This window comes from Sphaeramia orbicularis, unplaced genomic scaffold (assembly GCF_902148855.1).
Source record: "Sphaeramia orbicularis unplaced genomic scaffold, fSphaOr1.1, whole genome shotgun sequence".
NCBI classification, from domain to species: domain Eukaryota; kingdom Metazoa; phylum Chordata; class Actinopteri; order Kurtiformes; family Apogonidae; genus Sphaeramia; species Sphaeramia orbicularis.
In genome coordinates this window covers 131904-143613 of record NW_021941450.1, presented here as the reverse complement: position 1 = coordinate 143613, position 11710 = coordinate 131904, and the positions used below count along the sequence as shown (strand labels likewise).

At 42.6% G+C, this 11710-nt stretch overlaps 1 protein-coding gene across 1 annotated transcript; it reads left to right on the top strand.

The window, feature by feature from the left end:
- The first annotated feature begins 216 nt into the window (after positions 1–216).
- LOC115415793 (cAMP-responsive element modulator-like) lies at positions 217–7364 on the top strand. Its single transcript, XM_030129430.1, has 3 exons — positions 217–677; positions 5292–5451; positions 6114–7364. The coding sequence occupies exons 2-3, from the start codon at positions 5360–5362 to the stop codon at positions 6256–6258; spliced, it is 237 nt and encodes a 78-aa protein (XP_029985290.1). The 5' UTR covers positions 217–677; positions 5292–5359; the 3' UTR covers positions 6259–7364.
- The last annotated feature ends 4346 nt before the right edge of the window (positions 7365–11710 follow it).

The window sequence follows — 11710 nt, the reverse complement described above, 5'->3', positions numbered from 1 at the left end:
ACAATATCCTCTTGTTTGTTGAGCGTCTCTGTAGTTGCGTCACCAGCGCTAAAAATACCGCCCCCCCCCCCCTCCCTCTACTCAGCTCACATTGTAGATCTGTACACTTTAGCGTCAGATGGACGGGGGAGGGGGAGGGGGAGGAGCAAAGGGAGGGAGGAACTCTAATCCAGGGTGTTTTACTGACTTCAGCGGCTGCCAGTGATGTCACTGTGATGTCAATGCCTGGAAGTGTAATCGCACTGACGAGTGGACGAGTGAGCACTCTGATGCACAGAGGAGAACGAGAGAAGAAGAAGAAATAAAAGAAGAAGAAATAAAAGAAATACAAGAAGAAGAAATAGAAGAAATAGAACAAGAAGGAGAAGGAGAAATAGAAGAAATAGAACCTGGAAGTGTAATCACACTGCTGAGTGGACGAGTGAGCACTGATGAACAGGCAGTGGAGAGAGAGAGGAGAGGAGGAGAAGAAGGAGGAATAAAAGAAGAAGAAGAAATTGAAGAAATAGAAGCAGACCTGGTTGGAGTTCAGCAGTGACTCCTGGGGGGGCCAGTGTTTTGGTGTTTTCGTCAGTTACTCCTGGGGGGCCAGTGTTTTGGTGCTGAGGCGTTTGTGTGCCGTGGGTCTGGATTATTGGAAACAGGACATGGCTGTGACCGGGATGAAACTGAGTCAGGTACACAAGAACTCTGACTCACACATTAGTGTCATTAGTGTTATTAGGATTATTAGTAGTAGTAGTAGCATTACTATTATTAGTGTCATTAGTATCATTATTAGTGGTAGTAGTATTATTGATGTTGTTGTTATTGTTGTTGTGTCTTTTAAATCCACTTTATTCTCAGTAATTATTACTATTATTATTATTATTATTATTATTATTATTAGTCCAGACTGGCAGGTTTTGTGTGCCTGTTTAAACTCTGTTCTATCACAGATACTACATGGACTGATTTCTCCATTAATGAGCTTTTGAACATAAGTAATAGTTTTGAATAATTAAATCCTTATATTGATCATTTAATGTTATTTATTTAAAGTGTGTTTTCCACCTCATTAGACTGGTTTGTTTTTCTGAAACACTTGAGCTTTATTTCAAGTACAATTCTATTTACATTTGAAGTTGATCTTTATCCAAATGTTAGTGACTGTGGGACAATTCCAGTTCAAGTCTGGTCTGGAAATGATTTTTTTTTTTTTTTTTTTTTTTTTTTAATGAATAGAGTTGGTGTTGAATGTGTGTGAGTTTGTGCAGATTCCATCCATTCATCAGGTTCAAACAGACCCTTAAAAACCCCTGAACCCAGAACCAGAACCAGAACAGAACCAGAACAGAACTAGAACTAGAACAGAACCAGAACAGAACCAGAACAGAACTAGAACAGAACTAGAACCAGAACAGAACCAGAACAGAACCAGAACAGAACTAGAACTAGAACAGAACCAGAACAGAACCAGAACAGAACCAGAACAGAACTAGAACCAGAACAGAACCAGAACAGAACTAGAACAGAAGCCGGTTCCTTTAGTGGGTGCAGATCCTTCCAGTCCTTCAGTTACTACAGCAGTTGTCAGGCAGAACGAGAGTGTGGGAGGGAAGGAGGGGGGAGGGGGAGAGGGGGATGGACAGGGTGGGAGGAGTCTGAGAAGTAATGGGGTGGGTGGTGGTGTGAGGGGGATGAGATAGTCGCTGCTTTGACGTCACTAGAGTTTCCTGGAACACGAGCCAGAAAGAACGAAGACGCACACACTGACGTCAGCACACACACAATTACACACAAATACACACACAAACCCAATACACCAACAAACCCAATACACACACTATGTGTGTGTATTGGGTTTGTGTGTGTGTGTGTGTGTGTGTGTTTAATGTGTTTCAGTAAAGTTGGGGGGTAAACTTCTCAGGAAAAAAGTGAAGACGACAAACTGAAGTGCTGACAGACATGAGTGTGTTAGGGTTTGAACGGTAGAATCAAAAATCCATCAGTGACAGATTTAACCCAGATTTAACCCACATTCAACCCAGATTTAACCCAGATTTAACACACATTCAACCCAGATTTAACCTATATTTAACCCAGATTTAACCCACATTCAACCCAGATTTAACCCAGATTTAACCCACATTCAACCCAGATTTGACCCACATTTAACCCACATTCAACCCAGATTTAACCCACATTCAACCCACATTTAACCCAGATTTGACCCACATTTAACCCACATTCAACCCATATTTAACCCAGATTTAACCCACATTCAACCCACATTTAACCCAGATTTAACCCACATTCAACCCAGATTTAACCCAGTTTTAACCCACATTCAACCCAGATTTAACCCACATTCAACCCAGATTTAATCTAGATTTAACCCACATTTAACCCACATTCAACCCAGATTTAACCTAGATTTAACCCACATTCAACCCAGATTTAACCTAGATTTAACCCAGATTTAACCCACATTCAACCCAGATTTAACTCAGATTTAACCCACATTCAACCCAGATTTAACCTAGATTTAACCCACATTTAACCCAGTTTTAACCCACATTTAACCCACATTCAACCCAGATTTAACCCACATTCAACCCAGATTTAACCCACATTTAACCCACATTCGACCCAGATTTAACCCAGATTTAACCCACATTCAACCAAGATTTAGCCTAGATTTAACCCACATTTAACCCACATTCAAAACAGATTTAATCTAGATTTAACCCAGATTTAACCCACATTCAACCCAGATTTAACCCACATTCAACCCAGATTTAACCTAGATTTAACCCACATTTAACCCACATTCAACCCACATTTAACCTAGATTTAACCCAGATTTAACCCACATTCAACCCAGATTTAACCCACATTCAACCCAGATTTAACCTAGATTTAACCCACATTTAACCCACATTCAACCCAGATTTAACCTAGATTTAACCCACATTTAACCCACATTCAACCCAGATAACCTAGCTTTAACCCAGATTTAACCCACATTCAACCCAGATTTAACCTAGATTTAACCCACATTTAACCCAGATTTAACCCAGATATAACCCAGATTTGAAGGTGTCGTATTTAGGACTGTGGTCCAAACTGGTTCTGCAGTCACATTCAAATACTGTAGAGGTGGGATCCTCTGCTCCCAGGACAAACGTCCTGTTTTATTCTATATAATATATAAGTCTAATATAGAACAGAATAGGACAAACGTCCTGTTTTATTTTATATAATATATAAGTCTAATATAGAACAGAACAGGACAAACGTCCTGTTTTATTCTGTATAATATATAAGTCTAATATAGAACAGAACAGGACAAACGTCCTGTTTTATTCTATATAATATATAAGTCTAATATAGAACAGAACAGGACAAACGTCCTGATTATTCTGTATAATATATAAGTCTAATATAGAACAGAACAGGACAAACGTCCTGTTTTATTCTATATAATATATAAGTCTAATATAGAACAGAACAGGACAAACGTCCTGTTTTATTCTGTATAATATATAAGTCTAATATAGAACAGAACAGGACAAACGTCCTGTTTTATTCTATATAATATATAAGTCTAATATAGAACAGAATAGGACAAACGTCCTGTTTTATTTTATATAATATATAAGTCTAATATAGAACAGAACAGGACAAACGTCCTGTTTTATTCTATATAATATATAAGTCTAATATAGAACAGAACAGGACAAACGTCCTGTTTTATTCTATATAATATATAAGTCTAATATAGAACAGAATAGGACAAACGTCCTGTTTTATTTTATATAATATATAAGTCTAATATAGAACAGAACAGGACAAACGTCCTGTTTTATTCTGTATAATATATAAGTCTAATATAGAACAGAACAGGACAAACGTCCTGTTTTATTCTGTATAATATATAAGTCTAATATAGAACAGAACAGGACAAACGTCCTGAACACTCAGATGAAAGTTTACACGATTCAGGAGACAGAGAAATGAGCCTGAAGTGAAACTTTTACTTCCACAAAGTACATGTGCCACAGACCACTACCATACTCCCCCAGTAATATTATAAGAAACCGGCCGAACCGCGGACACGCTCCCCTTTTGGATTCCACACCTCTACATGCACAGGTCACTTCCACAGACAACACTGAACTACAAGGAGCTACCATGGACAGAGACAAGTCCTACACCAGTACCAGGTGTGTTCACCAGGGTCAGGAGAACAACACCGCTGGTCTGGGACCAGGTGCAGATGGCGATCTTGGACCGGGTGCACAGACCGCCGGTCTGAGACCGGGTACATAGACTGCCGGTCTTGGACCAGGTGCAGACGGTCTGGGACCGGGTGCAGACGGTCTGGGACCGGGTGCAGACAGTGGTCCCAGCTCTCAGTGGTTCTTACGGTGGTCAGTCTAAGGCAGAGCCGGTGTCGGTCTTCTAATTCTTCTCTTTCAGTCGTCTGTTTCTCATTCTTCTTCTCTTTCAGTCGTCTGTTTCTCATTCTTCTCCTCCAGATCCTTGTTAGTTTCTCTCTCTGTCTCTTTGTCGTATTTGGAATAATCCCTTTAGTCCTTCTGGGTTTCTTCAGCTCACACATTTGTGCTCATAAATGTTCAGCTGCAGCTCAGTGGAACTGCCAACCTGGATGAACAAAGGTACTGCCTCTGTGATTGGAGGACAGGTGATGGGCGGAGCCTCAGACCAAAACACACAGTGACATCATAATCATCATTTGGGGGCTGACACTGAGCTTTAAATGTGAATGTTCTGTGTGGAATACTACTGTCACTGAGATCAGGACTGAAATGAACAGGATTCATTCATGTCTGTGACAGTTTTAGAATGACTGAGAACAGAATTCACACAGACTGCACCTTTAATGTCTGAGCCACAGACTGCACCTTTAACCCAGATTTAACCCAGATTTAACTCATATATCATGTGAATGTGACAGGTGTTGGTCTTGACACTGGCTGATTGTTCTGTTCTTGTTTTAAAGTCTTATCTGTTCTAAGTAAAGAGGGTCTGAAGGGTCTGAGGGGTCTGAAGGGTCTGAGGAGTCTGAGGGGTCTTAAGGGTCTGAGGGGTCTGAGGGGTCTGAGGGGTCTAAGGGGTCTGAGGGGTCTGAGGGTCTGAGGGGTCATAGGGGTCTGAGGGGTCTAAGGGGTCTAAGGGGTCTGAAGGGTCTGAGGGATCTGAGAGGTCTGAGGGGTCTCAGGGTCTAAGGGGTCTGAGGAGTCAAAGGGGTCATAGGGGTCTGATGGTGTGCTGTGGTCCTACAGCTGCTACTGGAGACCTCCCTGCGTACCAGCTGCGTCCCCCCACCTCAGGACTGGCCCAGAGCGTCGTCATGGCGACGTCCCCAGGCTCCATCCAGAGTCCATCAGGACAACACGCAGAGGAGATGACCCGCAAGAGGGAGGTCCGACTGATGAAGAACCGGTAAGACTGGGACCAGACACCAGGACCAGGGTCAGACAGTAGACCTGGAGGACCAGGGCTGGACAGTAGACCTGGAGGACCAGGGCTGGACAGTAGACCTGGAGGACCACTTTAAATTGCCGTGTTATCTGTACGCTTTATAAGCTTTCAGCGTGTATATTTACACCACGTAAAATAACACACCATTAGCGCGATTAGCGGCTAGCACGATTAGCGGTTAGGGTTAGGTTTACGGTTAGGTTTAGGGTTAGCGATTAGTGCAATTAGCAGCTTACGTGATTAGCAGTTGTGATTAGCAATTAGCACGACAGTGGCTAGGGTTAACAATTAGCACAGTTGGTGGCTAGCGCATTGACACACCATCAAATGGCATTAAATAACAGGTGAAAGTATGAAAATGCGTACGTATACCACGCAATAAACTGGCGTCACGTACAACACGATTTCATGATATCAGTCAAACTAAGTGTTGATTGTTGATTGACAGAAGAAGGCTCCAGATGATCGGCAGATGTCAGGTTTGACAGGTTCATAGCCTGTGTGGGTGTGGTCAGGTGTCCTGTGTGGGTGTGGTTCATTGCCTTTGTGGGTGTGGTCTGTGTCCTGTGTGGGTGTGGTCTGTCTGTGGGTGTGGTCTCATCCATGTGTTCCTCGTCTTTCAGGGAGGCGGCTCGTGAGTGTCGCAGGAAAAAGAAGGAGTACGTCAAATGTCTGGAAAACCGCGTGGCCGTGTTGGAAAACCAGAACAAGACTCTGATCGAAGAGCTGAAGGCGCTGAAGGACATTTACTGTCACAAAGCAGAGTAGGAGGGGCAACGTCCTGTGGACACGCCCACTCCAACCAAAACATCCAAACTAAAGCTAAAGTCCAAAAGACTCTGGAACTAAAACTGAAAAAACAAAAACAAAAAACAGACAAAAAAGACCCGCCCACCAGAACAGGTTCACCACACCTTCTGTCACGAACCAGCAAAGACCCGCCCACCCGAACAGGTTCACCACACCTCCTGTCACGAACCAACAAAGACCCGCCCACCAGAACAGGTTCACCACACCTCCTGTCATGAACCAGCAAAGACCCGCCCACCAGAACAGGTTCACCACACCTCCTGTCACGAACCAGCAAAGACCCGCCCACCAGAACAGGTTCACCACACCTCCTGTCACGAACCAGCAAAGACCCGCCCACCAGAAGAGGAAGTGGTGGAGGAAGTCCAGCTGCTTCCTGCTCATGTCGCTCCTGAACCCACGGCAGGTGGGCGGGCTCTTTTCTACCAGCCAGTTCCTCTGAGGCCACAAAAGGAAAAAGTCCAGTTCTTTTTGCTCTTTGTGACATAAATGCTCCTTTAGCCTTTATAGAGGGACATGATGGGACTGAGGAGCAGGTCAGTCCAAATAAATAAATGTGTATTTTTTCATGGTTTGGATCAAGTCAAAGCACAGCAGGACCCACAGTGTCACATATCTAACACCTTTCTATTCCAGAACCATCTGAGGCTTTTAAACCCGTTCTGTACAGATTCTCCAACTGCTTTGATCAGAATGTGTTTGTTGTGTTCTGAACCTTTTGTAAATAGATGTAGAATTCTTTTGTGCTTTGCTGTCACGCAGGCGTCATTTTTGCTGTTTTGGTGACACTTTGCGCTCAGCTCAGTGGGACAGTAGTTTGATCGTTAACCCTTTCATGCATGAATTATTAGAACCTTTGTCGAGGTCTTTGCTTGGGTGTTTTTATTCCTCATTAGACAAGAAGAAACAATGCAATTGAGTTTTGTTTTTTTTTCATGGATTTACAAAAATGTCCATTTGGCTACACCATACACTTTATTCTTGAAGCATAAAAACATATATTTAAAACCCAATATCAGAAAGTGATATGAAAACAATTAAATAATAAAAACATTTTTAATGCAGCTAATCTGATGTTTTCTTACATTTTAACATTTACTCTAATACTAGTTAGGACTCACTTGATGGACTGATTTGATTGATTGATGTATTTATTTTGAATGTGAATGTCAAAACAGAAGAAAAATAATTAAACAAAACACTTAAACATAAGACATATAATGCATATTCGAAAAGGAATGAGAAGAAGCATAACTTATAAATCCCACCCCTTCTCCTTAAATAATTAACCCTTTCATGCATTAATTATGAAAAAAGGTATCTCGATTTTTTTTTTTTAATTATTGATTTTATTACTCAACATTAGGCTAAAATTGAAATGCATTTTGAATTTTTAAAAACAATGGTTTTCTTAAGAAGATATTTAATCTCCTGAGACCAAGGAAAGTACAAATTTTGGCTTTTTTAAAATTATTAAATAATTAGCAGTATTGGAAACATCATGATGCACCAGTTTTTTCAGATGCATTTTTTTTTTTTTTTTTAAACATTTTTATGGAATATGCTTTGTTGTGGACAGTTTCTTTTTTAAAATATATATAAAGCTGTGAAACTCTAAAACCCATAGCTGGGCCTGAGGACATTAACTTTATGAAATCACAGAGCAGTAAAAATTCTAAAACTAAGATGATCCTTTTGTTCATTGTATTGTTTAGGGTCTATAGACACTGTCCCCATGTGGTTTGGAGAATATGGCCTTTAAAACCCTTTGGAAAGTGAGCTTCAACGATGTGTCCACAAATGTGGACGTCATGCATGAAAGGGTTAATAACAGTAATAATCCTCCCAGTTCATGGAGATAATATGCAAAAAAAAAAAGAAAAACTTTTTGTGTTTTAAAAAAAATGTTAATTACAGTCTAACGATTAACAATTAATTTACACTCAAACCTGTTGGTGCAGATCCGGTTTATCAAGAACAGCTAAGTTACAGTAATGGTCTGAATGTCAGTGTATTATTATGGGATGGTGCATAAGTGTCCACTGTGTCGGCTGAATATGAATATACAAGAGAACAGCTGTAGAAGAACTGTCCAATGGAGTGACCACTGGAGTGACCACTGAGCATGAAAGGGTTAAATGGATGGATTCACTCAGACCACTTTAGTTCCTGCTACACTTTTGAATTTGGGCCTAAAATGTCCAAGAAGTAGAAACTGTCAAACCTGCAGTTCCTTCAATGCCCACTAGAGCACAGGTGTCAAACATGTGGCCCGGGGACCAAATCTGGTCCGCCAAAGGGTCCAGTCTGGCCCCTTGACTGAATTTGTGAAATGCAAAAATTACACTGAAGATATTAATCATTTTACAGACCCATTTAATCTCAAGTGGGTCGGATCAGTCAAATACTATCACAATAACCTATAAATGATCACAACTCCACATTTTTGTCTTTGTAAATGTAAACATTTTCATGTAATTTGACTATTTACACTAAAACAAACGAACATTTCACAAAAACACGAATAACCTCAACAAATATGAAGATTTTAAAATGTCTGAAGTGTAGTTTAACAATATTCTGCCTGTTATTAAATCTTTTGTGTATTTGTTGATCCACTGTGATCTGTACATTGTAATTTACACGTTTAAATGATAAACTGAGACAGAATATTCTTAAAATTGAACTTAATTTTCTAAAGAAATTTCAGTTTGTTCATGTTTTTCACATAGTTTTAAAGGACAGTTGGTAGATGTAAACATTTTCATCGCATAATTTTACTTTTTTCACTCTAAAGCATAGAGGAAAGTTTGGAATTGACATTATTTCTACATTATTCTTTTATTATTTCACTGGTACGGCCCACTGCAGATCAAATTTGGCTGAATGTGGAACTGAACTAAAATGAGTTGGACAGAACTGACCTACAGTCCAACTCCTGTACGTTTGGAAACGACGTGAAGGTTCGTTAGCATCAGGTGGTAAAACTGATCACACTGACGTTGGTTCATGAATAATGGACTAGCATTAATTAGTGTTTATACATTATTATATGGTATTTATGCGTTTTGTGAAGTGGTGTTAAAATTCTAAAATACATCTGTGTTAAAACAGTTTAAAGGAACACAGGTCACTGTAGCATTAGCATTAGCCTGAATGTGGTTATTTCTGTCCCTAAAAACAGCTGCTTTGAATCTCAAAGTCCAGACCAGGGGTTGACCTGACAGGGGGTGTGTCCCCTTTACAGTGGGCGTGTCCTCTTGTCAGTGGGTGTGTCCTCTTTTCATACACATTAATGAAACAAATGACCATTTTGAATCCAAATCTTTCTTTTTTATTTGCCCACTTTCCAGATCCATCTGTTTCCCTGGTTACCGTCTAAACCGGTCTACAGGTCTAGTCCTGTTAATTACATGACATTAATTAATGGTTCAGTCCCAGTGTGAGCCCATTATTCCCATGTTCCTGCTGAGCTGGGATGTCCAGTGTCACTGTTGTTTTTTAAAGGGGGAGACGCCAATTCTGTTCTCCACTCTTTCTTTCTTTCTTTCTTTCTTTTATTGTATTGTACTGATGTGTCAGTTTGTGTTGATGTTTCTGGTGATATTCTAATAAATGCTTGTTTATGTTGATGTACATGTTGAGTTTGTTCCTCTGGATAAACTTGACTGATCTGACGGACAGCTAATGAAGGCCCGCCTTCATATGAGAGGGCCCGCCTTCATATGATAGAGCCCGCCTTCATATGAGAGGGCCTGCCTTCACGTGAGAGGGCCCGCCTTCATATGATAGAGCCCGCCTTCATATGAGGGGGCCCGCCATCATGTGACAGGGCCCACCCTCACATGAGAGGGTCTACCTTCATATGAGAGGGCCCGCCTTCACATGATAGAGCCCGCTTTCATATGAGAGGGCCCGCCTTCACATGAGAGGGCCCGCCTTCACATGATAGAGCCCGCCTTCACATGAGAGGGCCCGCCTTCACATGATAGAGCCCGCCTTCATATGAGAGGGCCTGCCTTCACGTGAGAGGGCCCGCCTTCATATGATAGAGCCCGCCTTCATATGAGAGGGCCCGCCTTCACATGAGAGGGCCCGCCATCATGTGACAGGGCCCACCCTCACATGAGAGGGTCTACCTTCATATGAGAGGGCCCGCCTTCACATGATAGAGCCCGCTTTCATATGAGAGGGCCCGCCTTCACATGAGAGGGCCCGCCTTCACATGATAGAGCCCGCCTTCATATGAGAGGGCCTGCCTTCACGTGAGAGGGCCCGCCTTCATATGATAGAGCCCGCCTTCATATGAGAGGGCCCGCCATCATGTGACAGGGCCCACCCTCACATGAGAGGGTCTACCTTCATATGAGAGGGCCCGCCTTCACATGATAGAGCCCGCTTTCATATGAGAGGGCCCGCCTTCACATGAGAGGGCCCGCCTTCACATGATAGAGCCTGCCTTCATATGAGAGGGCCCGCCTTCATGTGAGAGGGCCCGCCTTCACATGAGAGGGCCCGCCTTCACATGAGACGGCACGCCTTCATTTGAGAGGGCCCGCCTTCACATGAGAGGGCCCGCCTTCACATGATAGAGCCCGCCTTCATATGAGAGGGCCCGCCTTCATGTGAGAGGGCCCACCTTCACATGAGACGGCACACCTTCATTTGAGAGGGCCCGCCTTCACATGAGAGGGCCCGCCTTCACATGATAGAGCCCGCCTTCATATGAGAGGGCCCGCCTTCATGTGAGAGGGCCCACCTTCACATGAGACGGCACGCCTTCATTTGAGAGGGCCCACCTTCACATGAAAGGGCCTGCCTTCATATGAGAGGGCCCGCCTTCACGTGAGAGGGCCCGCCTTCACATGAGAGGGCCCGCCTTCATATGAGAGGTCCCACTTTCATGTGAGAGGGCCCGCCCTCACATGAGAGGGTCCGCCTTCATATGAGAGGGCCCGCCTTCACATGAGACGGCACACCTTCATTTGAGAGGGCCTGCCGCCCTGTGGTTGCACACACACATTACACTGCACTACGGCCAATACATGCAGTAAATGCACCAGTACATGCACCAGTACATGCAGTATGTGCAGTACGAGGGCTGTTCAATAAGTTCATGGCCTCACCCAGAACAGAACAACACAGTCTGATAATTTGTGAAAATATCAAGATAAATAAAAATTTGTGAAAATATCAAGCTCTACTCATGCATACAATTTAATGAGTCATTACCGATTTGACACGGACCAATGCATTTGATTTTTACTCAGTATTTCTGGGTGAGGCCATGAACTTATTGAACAGCCCTCGTACATCGTACAGAGGTCCGATCGAACCCTTTTCTAGTCGTCTTCTGGTCCCCACTCTACCTGGAAACATGGAGACTAAAGTTGGGAGAAAGCAGCAGAGT

Coding starts and splice junctions, on each gene's coding strand:
- LOC115415793 (XM_030129430.1), top strand. CDS start 5,360: ATGGCGACGTCCCCAGGCTCCATCCAGAGTCCATCAGGACAACACGCA. Junction 5,452..6,113: donor GTCCGACTGATGAAGAACCG/GTAAGACTGGGA, acceptor CTCGTCTTTCAG/GGAGGCGGCTCGTGAGTGTC.